General features: G+C 44.3%; 1 protein-coding gene across 1 annotated transcript in view; it reads left to right on the plus strand.

Moving 5' to 3' along the window:
• LOC135526898 (otoferlin-like) overlaps positions 1 to 17,947 on the plus strand; it is a 48,159-nt gene that overhangs the window by 17,177 nt on the left and 13,035 nt on the right. Inside the window, 16 exon segments of the mRNA XM_064955565.1 lie at positions 4,486 to 4,606; positions 4,743 to 4,843; positions 6,096 to 6,186; positions 6,390 to 6,506; positions 6,746 to 6,898; positions 7,089 to 7,278; positions 7,681 to 7,805; positions 7,985 to 8,119; positions 9,364 to 9,525; positions 9,759 to 9,878; positions 10,128 to 10,289; positions 10,542 to 10,704; positions 10,814 to 10,884; positions 10,983 to 11,009; positions 11,129 to 11,257; positions 11,429 to 11,504. Coding sequence (XP_064811637.1) covers positions 4,486 to 4,606; positions 4,743 to 4,843; positions 6,096 to 6,186; positions 6,390 to 6,506; positions 6,746 to 6,898; positions 7,089 to 7,278; positions 7,681 to 7,805; positions 7,985 to 8,119; positions 9,364 to 9,525; positions 9,759 to 9,878; positions 10,128 to 10,289; positions 10,542 to 10,704; positions 10,814 to 10,884; positions 10,983 to 11,009; positions 11,129 to 11,257; positions 11,429 to 11,504 — 1,943 coding nt within the window.

A 17,947-nucleotide genomic window follows, 5' to 3' on the forward strand; every position in this document is an offset into this window, starting at 1 on the left:
CACCATCCTGCCCATGAAACCAGTCATCACCGACAGGTCAGATGCCAACAGACACATTAGATACTGACCTGGTCTCAGTGTCCACCATCCCGCCCATGAAACCAGTCATCACCGACAGGTCAGATGCCAACAGACACATTAGATAATGACCTGGTCTCAGTGTCCACCAACCCGCCCATGAAACCAGTCATCACAGACAGGTTAGATGCCAACAGACACATTAGATAAGGACCTGGTCTCAGTGTCCACCATCCCGCCCATGAAACCAGTCATCACCGACAGGTCAGATGCCAACAGACACATTAGATAATGACCTGGTCTCAGTGTCCACCACCCCGCCGACGAAACCAGTCATCACCGACAGGTCAGATACCAACAGACACATTAGATAATGACCTGGTCTCAGTGTCCACCATCCTGCCCATGAAACCAGTCATCACCGACAGGTCAGATGCCAACAGACACATTAGATAATGACCTGGTCTCAGTGTCCACCATCCCGCCCATGAAACCAGTCATCACCGACAGGTCAGATGCCAACAGACACATTAGATAATGACCTGGTCTCAGTGTCCACCACCCCGCCGATAAAACCAGTCATCACTGACAGGTTAGATGCCAACAGACACATTAGATAATGACCTGGTCTCAGTGTCCACCATCCCGCCCATGAAACCAGTCATCACCGACAGGTCAGATGCCAACAGACACATTAGATAATGACCTGGTCTCAGTGTCCACCATCCCGCCCATGAAACCAGTCATCACCGACAGGTCAGATGCCAACAGACACATTAGATAATGACCTGGTCTCAGTGTCCACCATTCCGCCCATGAAACCAGTCATCACCGACAGGTTAGATGCCAACAGACACATTAGATAATGACCTGGTCTCAGTGTCCACCACCCCGCCGATAAAACCAGTCATCACCGACAGGTCAGATGCCAACAGACACATTAGATAATGACCTGGTCTCAGTGTCCACCATCCCGCCCATGAAACCAGTCATCACAGACAGGTTAGATGCCAACAGACACATTAGATAAGGACCTGGTCTCAGTGTCCACCATCCCGCCCATGAAACCAGTCATCACCGACAGGTTAGATGCCAACAGACACATTAGATAATGACCTGGTCTCAGTGTCCACCACCCCGCCGATAAAACCAGTCATCACCGACAGGTCAGATGCCAACAGACACATTAGATAATGACCTGGTCTCAGTGTCCACCATCCCGCTCATGAAACCAGTCATCACCGACAGGTCAGATGCCAACAGACACATTAGATAATGACCTGGTCTCAGTGTCCACCATCCCGCCCATGAAACCAGTCATCACCGACAGGTCAGATGCCAACAGACACATTAGATACTGACCTGGTCTCAGTGTCCACCATCCTGCCCATGAAACCAGTCATCACCGACAGGTCAGATGCCAACAGACACATTAGATACTGACCTGGTCTCAGTGTCCACCATCCCGCCCATGAAACCAGTCATCACCGACAGGTCAGATGCCAACAGACACATTAGATAATGACCTGGTCTCAGTGTCCACCATCCCGCCCATGAAACCAGTCATCACAGACAGGTTAGATGCCAACAGACACATTAGATAAGGACCTGGTCTCAGTGTCCACCATCCCGCCCATGAAACCAGTCATCACCGACAGGTCAGATGCCAACAGACACATTAGATAATGACCTGGTCTCAGTGTCCACCATCCCGCCGATGAAACCAGTCATCACCGACAGGTCAGATGCCAACAGACACATTAGATAATGACCTGGTCTCAGTGTCCACCATCCCGCCCATGAAACCAGTCATCACCGACAGGTCAGATGCCAACAGACACATTAGATAATGACCTGGTCTCAGTGTCCACCATCCCGCCCATGAAACCAGTCATCACCGAAGGGTCAGATGCCAACAGACACATTAGATAATGACCTGGTCTCAGTGTCCACCATTCCGCCCATGAAACCAGTCATCACCGACAGGTTAGATGCCAACAGACACATTAGATAATGACCTGGTCTCAGTGTCCACCATCCCGCCCATGAAACCAGTCATCACCGACAGGTTAGATGCCAACAGACACATTAGATAATGACCTGGTCTCAGTGTCCACCATCCTGCCCATGAAACCAGCCATCACCGACAGGTTAGATGCCAACAGACACATTAGATAATGACCTGGTCTCAGTGTCCACCATCCTGCCCATGAAACCAGTCATCACCAACAGGTTAGATGCCAACAGACACATTAGATAATGACCTGGTCTCAGTGTCCACCATCCCGCCCATGAAACCAGTCATCACAGACAGGTTAGATGCCAACAGACACATTAGATAAGGACCTGGTCTCAGTGTCCACCATCCCGCCCATGAAACCAGTCATCACCGACAGGTCAGATGCCAACAGACACATTAGATAATGACCTGGTCTCAGTGTCCACCACCCCGCCGACGAAACCAGTCATCACCGACAGGTCAGATACCAACAGACACATTAGATAATGACCTGGTCTCAGTGTCCACCATCCTGCCCATGAAACCAGTCATCACCGACAGGTCAGATGCCAACAGACACATTAGATACTGACCTGGTCTCAGTGTCCACCATCCCGCCCATGAAACCAGTCATCACCGACAGGTCAGATGCCAACAGACACATTAGATAATGACCTGGTCTCAGTGTCCACCATCCCGCCCATGAAACCAGTCATCACAGACAGGTCAGATGCCAACAGACACATTAGATAATGACCTGGTCTCAGTGTCCACCATCCCGCCCATGAAACCAGTCATCACCGACAGGTCAGATGCCAACAGACACATTAGATAATGACCTGGTCTCAGTGTCCACCATCCCGCCCATGAAACCAGTCATCACCGACAGGTCAGATGCCAACAGACACATTAGATACTGACCTGGTCTCAGTGTCCACCATCCCGCCCATGAAACCAGTCATCACCGACAGGTCAGATGCCAACAGACACATTAGATAATGACCTGGTCTCAGTGTCCACCATCCCGCCCATGAAACCAGTCATCACCGACAGGTCAGATGCCAACAGACACATTAGATAATGACCTGGTCTCAGTGTCCACCATCCTGCCCATGAAACCAGTCATCACCGACAGGTCAGATGCCAACAGACACATTAGATACTGACCTGGTCTCAGTGTCCACCATCCTGCCCATGAAACCAGTCATCACCGACAGGTCAGATGCCAACAGACACATTAGATAATGACCTGGTCTCAGTGTCCACCATCCCGCCCATGAAACCAGTCATCACCGACAGGTCAGATGCCAACAGACACATTAGATAATGACCTGGTCTCAGTGTCCACCATCCCGCCCATGAAACCAGTCATCACCGACAGGTTAGATGCCAACAGACACATTAGATAATGACCTGGTCTCAGTGTCCACCATCCCGCCCATGAAACCAGTCATCACCGACAGGTTAGATGCCAACAGACACATTAGATAATGACCTGGTCTCAGTGTCCACCATCCCGCCCATGAAACCAGTCATCACCGACAGGTCAGATGCCAACAGACACATTAGATAATGACCTGGTCTCAGTGTCCACCATCCCGCCCATGAAACCAGTCATCACCGACAGGTCAGATGCCAACAGACACATTAGATAATGACCTGGTCTCAGTGTCCACCATCCCGCCCATGAAACCAGTCATCACCGACAGGTCAGATGCCAACAGACACATTAGATAATGACCTGGTCTCAGTGTCCACCATCCTGCCCATGAAACCAGTCATCACCGACAGGTCAGATGCCAACAGACACATTAGATAATGACCTGGTCTCAGTGTCCACCATCCCGCCCATGAAACCAGTCATCACCGACAGGTCAGATGCCAACAGACACATTAGATACTGACCTGGTCTCAGTGTCCACCATCCCGCCCATGAAACCAGTCATCACAGACAGGTCAGATGCCAACAGACACATTAGATAATGACCTGGTCTCAGTGTCCACCATCCTGCCCATGAAACCAGTCATCACCGACAGGTCAGATGCCAACAGACACATTAGATAATGACCTGGTCTCAGTGTCCACCATCCCGCCGACGAAACCAGTCATCACAGACAGATCAGATCTAGGGTTGCAAAATTCTGGGAACTTTCAATAACTTCCCTGGTTTTCCAAAAATCCTGGTTGGAGGATTCTGGGTTTCCTGCTTATTCCCTCCTGATTCAGGGGAATTCAACCGGGATTTTGGAAAAACTTGTGAATTTATTCAAGTTCCTAGAATTTTGCAGAGTACCCCAGCATGTCAAGCTGGTTGAAAGGAAGTTATTTCTGGTTGTGAACTAGATCTAATGACAATCGTTTCAGCTAGTTTTCCTGCCGGAAGTGTTGTTTTTATTCTCTGCAACTGAATCATAAGTCTCAGTAGGTCAGGTTTCATTCTCTCTTTTTGTGCATCTCAAACTTTCAGAAACTATTTCCACCTGCCTTACTTTGAGAGAAAGCCGTGTATTTACATCAAGAGCTGGTGGCAGGACCAGAGAAGAAGACTATACAATGCCAACCTTATAGACAACATTGCCGATAAACTGGTGGGTCAATCAATCACTGTTACCCAATTGAAACGTATAAGAATGACATTAGTAAAACGTAATAAATAGTTCTGTTACAAACATTCTTAAAACATCAGAGTAATGTTATATCATGTCTATAACACTGTGTCAACAGGAGGAGGGTCTGAACGATGTTCAGGAGGTCATTAAGACAGAGAAGACATATCCTGAACGCAGACTGAGAGGGGTCTTGGAGGATCTCAGCAATGGATGCAGGTCTCTACTGACCCTTTAACCCTACTGAGGTCTACTGGCTCTATACTGATAACACTACTGAGTCCTACTGGCTCTGTACTGACAACCCTACTGAGTCCTACTGGCTCTATACTGATAGCCCAACTGAGTCCTACTGGCTCTATACTGATAACCCTACTGAGTCTATACTGATAACCCTACTGAGTCCTACTGGCTCTATACTGATAACTCTACTGAGTCCTACTGGCTCTGTACGGATAACCCTACTGAGTCCTACTGGCTCTATACTGATAACCCTACTGAGTCTATACTGATAACCCGACTGAGTCCTACTGGCTCTGTACTGACAACCCTACTGAGTCCTACTGGCTCTATACTGATAGCCCAACTGAGTCCTACTGGCTCTATACTGATAACCCTACTGAGTCTATACTGATAACCCTACTGAGTCCTACTGGCTCTATACTGATAACTCTACTGAGTCCTACTGGCTCTGTACGGATAACCCTACTGAGTCCTACTGGCTCTATACTGATAACCCGACTGAGTCCTACTGGCTCTGTACTGATAACCCTACTGAGTCCTACTGGCTCTATACTGATAACTCTACTGAGTCCTACTGGTTCTGTACGGATGACCCTACTGAGTCCTACTGGCTCTATACTGATAACTCTACTGAGTCCTACTGGCTCTGTACGGATAACCCTACTGAGTCCTACTGGCTCTATGCTGATAACCCGACTGAGTCCTACTGGCTCTGTACTGATAACCCTACTGAGTCCTACTGGCTCTATACTGATAACCCTACTGAGTCCTACTGGCTCTATACTGATAACCCTACTAAGTCCTACTACTAGCTCTATACTGATAACCCGACTGAGTCCTACTGGCTCTATACTGATAACCCTACTGAGTCCTACTACTGGCTCTGTACCGATAACTCTACTGAGTCCTACTGGCTCTATACTGATAACACTACTGAGTCCTACTGGCTCTATACTGATAACTCTACTGAGTCCTACTGGTTGGGTACGGATAACCCTACTGAGTCCTACTGGCTCTATACTGATAACCCTACTGAGTCCTACTGGCTCTATACTGACCCTTTATCACTACTGATTACTACTACTGACTCGGTACTGTCTTACTCAATTCCTTGTTTTTAGGAGGACATTGTCTGTATCCCGTAATCCCTGATCAATAGTGCACTATATAGGGTTTAGGGTGCCATTTCGGGTACCATTGACTGACATTTAATGATTTTTTCCCCCAGTCAATTTCTGACTCTGGCTAACAAGGACCAAAACCAGACTGGGAGGACCAAGCTGGACAAGGAGAGACTCAAGTCCTGCATGAGGGAACTGGTACGACACACATGATCCATGATTGTAATGTTTCCATATATAATTCTCTGTCACATATTACACCTAGTCCTGGACTAAAAAGCTATTTCTACTGAGCCTGCTTTTCAGTTCAAGACTGGGATTGATCTGTGTCCAGGAAACAGGCCATTCATGTGGTGTGTCAGTGGTAAAAAGTGTACTTGTCTCATTGTGTTTGCTTTTAGGAGAACTTAGGTCAGCAGGCTAAGACCATCAGGACACAGGTGAAGAAGAACACAGTGAGGGATAAGATCAAGCTGGTGCAAAACTTTCTCCACAAGCTCAGGTTCCTAGCTGATGAAGTAAGTCAGGAAGGAGTGTATATACGATACGTATACAGTAGTTAATCAATCTAAAACTATTGATTACATTCCAGAGGTCTTTGTTCATCTTTCTTTTCCTTTATATTGTGTATATTTGTTGAATTATTGTTATTGTGGTTTTTTTTACCCTTGATTGCACTATAAATTTCCCAATTGGGACAGTAAATATATTAGAGATTGATTGATTGGTTGACTGACTGACTGATGTGTAATGGCAGCCGCAGCACAGCATCCCTGACGTCTACATCTGGATGATGAGTAATAACAAGCGAATCGCCTACGCCCGTGTCCCCTCCAAAGGCATCCTGTACTCCGGGGTGGACGAGGAGACTGGGAAGGACTGTGGCAAAGTCAAAACCATCTTCCTTAAGGTCTTTGAATAGTTATTCTACATCCAAAACCAAATGCCTATTTCCTCTTCCAGTGTGTGCTTATTGATTTAGTTTGAAATCCCCTAAAAGTTATAGTTACAGCCATTCCCAGTTCAGTTTTCACTTGTTCTGAACCACTGGTGCTGTGTCCATCTGATTCCCATTCATGTGTTTGCCTCATCATGCCCAGCTGCCTGGTAAGAAGGGCTTTGGGGCAGCTGGCTGGACAGTGCAGGCTAAGACAGAGATCTACCTGTGGCTGGGTCTGAACCGTCAGAGGAAAGACTTCCTGTCTGGTCTGCCCAATGGCTTCGAGGAGAACAAGATGCTGAAAGGACCTGGCTCGCAGTCTGCTCCTCCCATCAGCCTCACATACATGAGTAAGAGGGACTAAGAGATAGATGGCGTCCAATTCATCACATATATCACTATGCGTATGGAAAACTAGAGAATCCCATTGATTACATTACAGCGGTCTAGACACATGAGTAAGGGAGACGGTGATGTCCCATGCATGTGCCACACATATCCACATATAACATAGAAATAGAGTGATTAGAAAGGACAGATCCCTCAGACTTACCCTGGTGGTCTCTGATCGGTCTGTGCTTTATAGCAAACTCCCCTATGGTGGTTGTCATCCCTGATGTTCCTCAGGGAGCGTTGACTTGAATGGGAATGTCTTTTTTAGTAGTTCAGATTCTATTCACATATTGTATCACTACGAATAAGGGAAGCTAGAGAATCCCATTGATAAATGTCCCCCCCTCCCACTTCCACAGTGAAGCAGATCTTTCAGCTGAGGGTCCATATGTACCAGGCTCGCAGCCTGTTTGCGGCAGACAGCAGCGGCCTCTCTGACCCCTTCGCCAGGGTCTTCTTCTCCACACACAGCCAGGTCACAGAGGTAGGACAACTAGATTTGTTTGTTTTGTTTATTTGTTAAAGAAAAACAGTGATTCCACAAATATAACTTTCTGTCATCTTTAAAGTAATTTAAGTATAAGAATAACAGAATGGTGAACGAGAGTAACAAGATGGGTTGTGAATGAATGAATAAATGAATGATTGTCACTATCCGCCCAGGTGTTGAATGAGACACTGTGTCCCACCTGGGACCAGCTGATGGTGTTTGACAACGTAGAACTGTTCGGAGAGGTCGGCGAACTCAGGGACGACCCTCCTATAATCGTCATAGAAATCTATGACCAGGACACGGTGGTAAGCACGATGCAGAACCCAGACCCCGTCTTTCCTTGCTGCTCCAGTCATCTAAGTAACATAAATTACATGTCATTCAAAGGAGTCTCTGCATTTGAATGAGGTCTTGTAGATACAGTAGTAGGTGCTTTGTTAGCATCATTGTCAAGTTATGTTGCAACTTATATGTTTATCTGATTTTACAGAATTGATATGAATTATATTTGAAAGAATGTATATGTTTACTCAACTGATGATCTGATATCTATTCCTGAACATAAACACCATTGTTTTGGATGACCCTGGCTCGGGATAAGTAGAGTGTGAATTGAATTCTGATTGAAGTCTGTAAGTAGTGGAGGAGAGCATTATGCCCCGAGGCAGGGCTCTCCTAGCCTCGTACGAACCATGCTGATCTCGCGAGCTTACGAGATCTTACGAGATCTGAACAGGATAATTCGTACGAGGCTAGTGCTCTCCAACCCTGTTCCTGGAGAGCTACCCTCATGTAGGTTTTTGCTCCAGTTCTAACGAACCTGACATGGATTCAGCTTATCAACTAGATAATTATCAGGTGTGAATCAGGTGTGCTTGATTAGGGTTGGAGCGGAAACATACAGGACGGTAGCTCTCCAGGAACAGGTTTGTAGAGCCTTGGACCAAGGCATGCAAGAGGTATAAGATCTAACTGGAAAGACCCATTCACTGGACATCAGCCTTACCCCTCTTGCATTCCTTCAATGGAAGATGATTTTTGCTTATGCGGTACAGTGGTTATGTTTGAGTGTCGTTTCCAACATTTTTTTCAGCCTGGTCCCAGATCGTTTCTGAAGTGTGTGCGTATAGCTAACTCCTAAAGTCAAGTTGGCAAAACTGTACAAACAGATCTGGGACCAGGCTAGTTGATTTTCATTGTTCTGTTGTATCATCTTGCGCTTTGAAGCATGTGCATTGTCAAGCCATGCCTCTTTGTTGGGTAAGCTAATACCATACTTAACCTATTGATGAATGATGTGGCATGAACACCCTCTATTGTATTCATGCTACTGTTTTTTAGATATCAAATTGTTCTATTAAAACGCTTGTAATGTGAACACCGGCCAATTTCCTCAGATTGTAGATAGTACAGTATTTCAAAGAGACCATTCTTTCAAATATTTAAACCTTAATTCATAATTGTGGACATGGTGTGGTCCTTGATTTATCAAAGCAGGGTCAGGATTATATTTTGATTGTCTTTCTGTTATGTTACGATGTGACTCCAGGGCAAAGCAGAGTTCATGGGCAGGACTTTCGCCAAGCCCATAACCAAGATGGCGGACGAACACTACGGACCTCCACGTTTCCCTCCCCAACTAGAGTACTACCAGATCTATAGGGGGAATTGCACCGCTGGAGAGATGCTGGCAGCCTTCGAACTGCTGCAGGTGAGCTGGCAATAGATCAACCTCAACATTATTTGTCCCAAAGTGGAGGGAAATTGATGGTGGGACAAATAAATGTAGAAGTTTTACTTTCAAAGTTGATGTATTCTGAGATTTCCTAGGTTAATAATAGTAAAACTAAATATTATTTCTGCCAGTCACGTGACAATAGATGATTTGATTAGACCCAAATGAATCAGTAATGTTGATGCCTGTAACGTCTGTTCATGTTTCAGATTGGTCCGCATGGTAAGGCTGACCTGCCGCCCATCGACGGTCCCACAGACATGGACCGTGGTCCCATCCTACCTGTCCCTCTGGGCATCAGACCAGTCCTCAGCAAGTACAGGATCGAGGTGGGAGTTAACCTCCTCTTAGCGTACAGGAAGTGTGTCAATATTGCTGTAACATTTAGGAAATGCTTATGTACTGCTTATGAATGGGTGTTATGAATGGGTTATGAATGGGTTATGAATGGGTTATGAATGGTTATGAATATGTTATGAATGAGTCATGAAAGGTAATGAATGTGTCATTAATGGTTATGAAGGCCTGATGTAGGTACGCTTTAAATAAAGTGTTACTGAAATGTTCCCCTTTTCCAGGTGCTGTTCTGGGGGCTCAGGGACCTGAAGAGGGTCAATCTAGCCGCAGTGGACAGGCCTCGTGTGGACATAGAATGTGCCGGTAAAGGGGTCCAGTCTTCCCTGATCCAGAACTACAAGAAAAATCCTAACTTCGGCACCCTGGTTAAGATGTTTGAGGTGGTAAGTTCTCTTTAAAATCATTCCATCATTCAACTGGTTCTCGCCTAATAACAACCAAAATAGGACGACTTTTTTGTGATATTGTCATGAAAACGAAATCTTTACCTTACTGTAACAGAGATCCGTTGGTTGTAATGTGGTTATGTGAAGTTTTCTGAACCAGAAAACTGTTTTACAACAAGGAAATTGCACAATTAAGATACCATGTGCCAAATGTGACCCATTAATTTCCTGTGAACTTACGTTCTCCAGGATCTGCCTGAGAACGAGCTGCTCCACCCTCCCCTGAACATCAGAGTGGTGGACTGCAGAGCGTTCGGTCGCTACACCTTAGTGGGGAACCATGCTGTCACCACTCTACGCAAGTTCATCTACCGGGCAGCAGACAAGCAAGCCAACAACTGGAACACTCAAGGTACAAACACATGCAGGCACACACACACATGTGCCCTTACACGTTGCCCAGGTCAGGAAAATAAATTAGTTGTACAAATGTCACTCATGCGGTCTTTGTCCTCCACCAGAGGAGATCATTGTCAACTACGAGCCAGAACCCTCCATCAAGAAGATGGAGACCATGGTTAAGCTGGACTCTGTAAGATCTCATCACACCATTATGTTCATGTTCATTTGAATAATAAACTTGAATAAAAACCTTGTAATATGGCCAATATGTTTTGTGGTCTTTTTCAGGGGTCTGATGCGGTGGTTAAAATTGAGGTAGGTGTTACGACGTCTCATTTGTAGGTGAATGTTTATTTGTTAAAGGTCGTACAGTAGTTTAAAATAGTAAAAGGGATATTGCAGCCTATTAATCTAACCTGACATTGATGTTGTAGGAGGATGATAAGGGAGGGAAGAAGAAGAAGAGAAAGAAGGGAGGAGACGAGGTGGAGGAGGAAGAGTTTGATGAGAGCATGTTGGATTGGTGGTCAAAGTACTTCGCCTCGATCGAAACTCTGATGGAGGTGAGGCCATCCGTGAAAATGGCATTGTTAGTTTTTATTTTTTTGTACAGACTGTAAACTTGTATACAATTAAACATCATTATCATCTTATGGCTACATTTGGATCCTCATGAATTATTTTTTAAAGGGATCCTTTCTGTGTATGTCATATTATTGGTTTGTGTGTGGTAGATTCTCAAGGCTCAGGAGGCAGCTATGGCAGATGCTGAGGAGAAAGAGGACCAAGATATTTCTGCTGAGGGTGGAGGTAACAAATGCAATCCTACACTGTGAAAAACACCAGAGCAGTAGATCTAGCACATCTATGATTTATCTATACACGTTTTATAGAAATATACATATTTTTATGTATCTTCAATATGTTATCATGTTAAGGTTGCTGATGTTTATTCATTTGGTAGAGATTGAAAATGTAGATACCATAGATGCAGACAAACCTTAAAGTATTGTAGATAGTCCAGCATAATCATGAATCTTTGCATATTGATAATTGGACTTTAAAGTAGAACGTAATTATTGCAGTCGAAGGGAATTATCAGCTTGTGTACTATGTTCACTACTATGTCACTACTATACAGTATGTGCTGTCCTCTTGGAATCAGGACAACCCATACCACTAATCCTTCCCATTATCCCTGACCTCTCTGTCATAGTTCATCTCTGCATACATTTACACAGACACAAATCCATTATGCCGGTCATGAAAGTTGGCTATGAAAAATATGAACAATGTTACGAATAAAACACAGATACAGTGCCTTGCGAAAGTATTCGGCCCCCTTGAACTTTGCAACCTTTTGCCACATTTCAGGCTTCAAACATTAAGATATAAAACTGTATTTTTTTGTGAAGAATCAACAACAAGTGAGACACAATCATGAAGTGGAACGACATTTATTGGATATTTCAAACTTTTTTAACAAATCAAAAACTGGGCGTGCAAAATTATTCAGCCCCTTTACTTTCAGTGCATCAAACTCTCTCCAGAAGTTCAGTGAGGATCTCTGAATGATCCAATGTTGATCTAAATGACTAATGTTGATAAATACAATCCACCTGTGTGTAATCAAGTCTCCGTATAAATGCACCTGCACTGTGATAGTCTCAGAGGTCCGTTAAAAGCGCAAAGAGCATCATGAAGAACAAGGAACACACCAGGCAGGTCCGAGATACTGTTGTGAAGAAGTTTAAAGCCGGATTTGGATACAAAAAGATTTCCCAAGCTTTAAACATCCCAAGGAGCACTGTGCAAGCGATAATATTGAAATGGAAGGAGTATCAGACCACTGCAAATCTACCAAGACCTGGCCGTACCTCTAAACTTTCAGCTCATACAAGGAGAAGACTGATCAGAGATGCAGCCAAGAGGCCCATGATCACTCTGGATGAACTGCAGAGATCTACAGCTGAGGTGGGAGACTCTGTCCATAGGACAACAATCAGTCGTATATTGCACAAATCTGGCCTTTATGGAAGAGTGGCAAGAAGAAAGCCATTTCTTAAAGATATCCATAAAAAGTCTTGTTTAAAGTTTGCCACAAGCCACCTGGGAGACACACCAAACATGTGGAAGAAGGTGCTCTGGTCAGATGAAACCAAAATTGAACTTTTTGGCAACAATGCAAAACGTTATGTTTGGCGTAAAAGCAACACAGCTCATCACCCTGAACACACCATCCCCACTGTCAAACAGTGTGGTGGCAGCATCATGATTTGGGCCTGCTTTTCTTCAGCAGGGACAGGGAAGATGGTTAAAATTGATGGGAAGATGGATGGAGCCAAATACATGACCATTCTGGAAGAAAACCTGACGGAGTCTGCAAAAGACCTGAGACTGGGACGGAGATTTGTCTTCCAACAAGACAATGATCCAAAACATAAAGCAAAATCTACAATGGAATGGTTCAAAAATAAACATATCCAGGTGTTAGAATGGCCAAGTCAAAGTCCAGACCTGAATCCAATCGAGAATCTGTGGAAAGAACTGAAAACTGCTGTTCACAAATGCTCTCCATCCAACCTCACTGAGCTCGAGCTGTTTTGCAAGGAGGAATGGGAAAAATTTCAGTCTCTCGATGTGCAAAACTGATAGAGACATACCCCAAGCGACTTACAGCTGTAATCGCAGCAAAAGGTGGCGCTACAAAGTATTAACTTAAGGGGGCTGAATAATTTTGCACGCCCAATTTTTCAGTTTTTGATTTGTTAAAAAAGTTTGAAATACTCCAATAAATGTCGTTCCACTTCATGATTGTGTCCCACTTGTTTTTGATTCTTCACAAAAAAATACAGTTTTATATCTTTATGTTTGATACCTGAAATGTGGCAAAAGGTCGCAAAGTTCAAGGGGGCCGAATACTTTCGCAAGGCACTGTAAATAGTTAAGAATAGCTTTGAATTAACGTGATACATAAAACAGTTTATATAAAACTAACTTAAACAAATATTTTTGGAATCCCAAATGCACTATTTTGCAGAGATTTTGTACAAAGTTTTTGACCTATTGGCTAAATGTTGTATTAGTTATTCTGAAAGATCTGTTGCACTGGCATTCACAGTGGCGATTTCAACATGAACATATTGGTAGGGCAAACTTAATCAACAAAGCTCATGATATGCATTGAAACCAGTACACTACACCAGCTACACATTGAATGCTCTAATAACCAATCCCAAAAATGTGTTTTGAGTCACACACAAACATTATAATGTTTGGGTTATGATCAGTTTTTGGCTACTTCCCATATCTTTAACTGTTATTGCACGGAAGGCCATGACAGTCGCACACTTTTATTGTCAACTAGCTAGTAATCAGTCAGCAATATTGCAACACTGCATACGTCTGCTAGTTACAAAGGGGCCCGCTTAACAATATGTAACATTTATAACGCTATTCCTCCGCTTCATCTATTGCACAGCTCCAGTTTCATCAAAGATACAGTGGCTTGCGAAAGTAATGCCCTTTGGCATTTTTCCTATTTTGTTGCATTACAATCTGGAATTAAAATGTATTTTTTGGGTGTTTGTATCATTTGATTTACACAAAATGCCACCACTTTGAAGATGCAAAATATTTTTATTGTGAAACAAACAAGAAATAAGAAAAAAAACAACGACGACACCGGGGTTCGCGGCCACGACGGAAGCCTGAGAGGCAGCCTCCAAAAATGTTTGGAGGAGGCACACGGGGTGGTTGGCGGAGCCAAGGTGAGAACCAGAACCAACTCCCTGTACTCACTCTGTGGAGTTGGACACCGTTCAGGTGCCATGTTTTCCGGGTCTACGCACCGTGTCTCCAGTGCGCCTCCACAGCCCAGTGCATACTGTGCCAGCTCCCCGCACTTGTCGTGCTAAGGTGGGTATCTGTTCAGGACGGGTTGTGCCGGCTCAGCCTCCAGAGACGATCCAAGGTCCAGAGCCTATGACGACGGTTCCCAGTCCGGAGCCTCCGGCGACGATCCACGGTCCGGTTCCTCCTTTGACAGTCTACGGACCGGAGCTTCAGGCAACGATCCACGGTTTGGTTCCTCCGGCGACGATCCATGGTCCGGAGTCCCCGGAGACGATCCACGGTCCGGATTCTCCGACAACGATCCACGGTCCGGCGCAACCGGTGACGATCCCCGCACCAGAGGCGCCACCAAAGCTGTCGGATCCGATCCGATGTGTTGATGCTTGTGAGCTCTACACAACGTCATGTATCGTTTGTTCTTTATTGTTTTTGTGAGTTTCATTTAATAAACATGTGGAACTCTACGCACGCTGCGCCTTGGTCCAGTTATTCCAATGACCATGACAGCAAGTCTCTTGGGGTATGTCTCTATAAGCTTGGCACATCTAGCCACTGGGATTTCTGCCCATTCTTCAAGACAAAACTGCTCCTGCTCCTTCAAGTTGGATGGGTTCCGCTAGTGTACAGCAATCCTTAAGCCACACCACAGATTAGAAATTAAATTGAGGTCTGGGCTTTGACTAGGCCATTCCAAGACATTTAAATGATTCCCCTTAAACCACTCGAGTGTTGCTTTAGAGTCATTGTCCTGCTGGAAGGTGAACCTCCGTCCCAGTCTCAAACTTCTGGAAGACTGAAACAGGTTTCCCTCAAGAATTTCCCTGTATTTAGCGCCATCCATCATTCCTTCAATTCTGACCAGTTTCCCAGTCCCTGCTGATGATGAGAGGTATTGGGTTTTAAATTTTAGTCTCATCTGATCAGAGTACCTTCTTCCATATGTTTGTGGAGTCTCCCACATGCCTTTTGGCAAACACCAAACGTGTTTGCTTATTTTTTTCTTTAAGCAATGGCCATTGCTTAAAGAAAAAACTCAACTCTTTGGAATGTACGGCTTAAAGTGGTTATATGGATACTCCAATCTCCGCTGTTGCGCTTTGCAGCTTATTATCTTTGGTTACTTTGTTGCCTCTGATTAATGCCCGCCTTGCCTGGTCCGTGAGTTTTGGTGGGCGGCCCTCTCTTGGCAGGTTTGTTGTGGTGCCATATTCTTTCCATTTTTTAATAATGGATTTAATGGTGCTCCATAGGATGTTCAAAGTTTCAGATATTTTTTTATAACCCAGCCCTGATCTGTACTTCTCCCCAACTTTATCCCTGACCTGTTTGGAGAGCTCATAGGTCTTCATGGTGCCACTTGCTTGGTGGTGCCACTTGCTTAGTGGTGTTGCAGACTCTGGGGTCTCTCAGAACTGGTGTATATTTATTGAGATCATGTGACAGATCATTTGACACTTAGATTGCACACAGGTGGACTTTATTTAACTAATTATGTGACTTCTGAAGATAACTGGTTGCACCAGATCTTATTTAGGGGCTTCATAGCAAAGGGGGTGAATGCATATGGTATGCACACACCACTTTTCCTTTTTTCTTTTGTTTGAATTTTCTGAAACAAGTTATTTTCTTAATTTCACTTGACCAATTTGGACTATTTTGTGTATGTCCATTACATCAAAATCCAATAAAAATCTATTTAAATTAAATGTTGTAATGCAACAAAATAGGAAAAACGCCAAGGGGGATGAATACTTTTGCAAGGCACTGTATTTATAACTAACCCTTCTTCTACATGTAGTTCTATGGGTATTACAGTCTGCCATCAAACATCAACACTGTAGCCTATAGGCTATTATAGCCAGCCTACCTCAGATGCGAGCCACTGCTCCATGATCCACCACCAACCACTCCACTTGAATCTTCTATAACAGCTTGCTTTATTTTAATGGATGGCCATATTTTCAAGTTTAGGTGGCTAAACGAGCACCAATACGTTTTATCTCTACATTTCCTTCATAACGCTAAAGTTTGAAAGTGATTTGCTTGGACATAGTTAAGCTTGTCGACACGTTTCAGCTAGCTAAGTTACCTAGGTTGAAGACTAATTTCTCTGTCTCCACTTCACCACGAGCGAGGCTAAAACAGCTGCATTTAGGAGCTGCCTTAAAACCTCTTAAATGTAATGTCAAAATGTTGATTTCTGCCTAAATAAACATACCCAAAACTAACTACTATTCATGTGTAATTACAAAGTGACATATGTCTGTAAATTAGATAATTCCAGTGCTATTACATATTTGCAATCCCTAAATGCTAGTTGTTCAGTATAAAAACACAATTTCTACCATATCAACCTCACTCCAACATTGTGGTGGTGTTATGGAGGTATCCAGGGTACATTCAAGTGTCCTTTCAACCTCTCCAAAGTGTCAGAATGTGGTAATTGCACTGTTGTTGCACACTGGATGTGCCTAAAAGTTATTGTTCACTATAATAACTACATTTCTACAACACCAACCTCTCTCAAACATTGTGGTGGTGTCGGGGGACATACCGGGGATATCCAAGTGTTTTTTCAACCTCTCCAAAGGGCCTGTTTAGCCTGGGCATGTCCAATGTATTGGTCCCACATACAAATGAACTGTTAACAAAAACAATATAAAAGCAACAGAGTTACATAAAAAATATGTATAAAAATGTCTTATCAAACACAAACCTTCACTATAAAAGGTGCAAAAATATAAATAAGTGGAACTATTTCCAAATGGCATTCATGTTGTTTTTACATCCCAGGTGTAGATGATTAGATTTCACTTTCACCATAGCTTGTGCATGTCGTGATAGTCTTTGAAGCCCCTCTGAAGTCCCTCTCTGCCTGGAAACAAAAAGCAAACTGGTATTTCAGACAGAAGATGTGGCATTTCACTCTTTTTTTCCCCTGGTGTTTTGTGCAATGTATGCTGTTCTTTCTTTTGTATTTGGCATGTATGTTGGACAGTGGCGCTCACCTTGAATGGGGTGTCTTGAGAGGGTCGTGAGGTTGCTTTGGGCCCCCAATTCAGCCATTTCCAACACCAGTTGCTCTCGGGAGGCCAACTGGGAGAGAGGGGTTTGATATTTTGCTTTGGCCATCTGCTGTGGAGAATGAAAGCATTTACTGTAGCAATGTCCATAGTGGTAAATAAATATCTTATACCACTTCCTGGTCTTGTGGAGGACCTGGTAGTAGCCTATCAGAGCATCAGCTAGGTCGACATCCCCCATGCTGGCATTGGAGTCCTTCACAGAAACAGGAATGGGGACACTCTTCCTCACTCATGCTCCAATGGCATTTTTCACCCTTCTAGAGACATGGTTGTTATTGAATGCCTTATGCTGTGTGGTGAGAATGGTTACTT

The sequence above is a fragment of the Oncorhynchus masou genome, chromosome 32, assembly GCF_036934945.1.
Source record: "Oncorhynchus masou masou isolate Uvic2021 chromosome 32, UVic_Omas_1.1, whole genome shotgun sequence".
NCBI classification, from domain to species: Eukaryota; Metazoa; Chordata; class Actinopteri; order Salmoniformes; family Salmonidae; genus Oncorhynchus; species Oncorhynchus masou.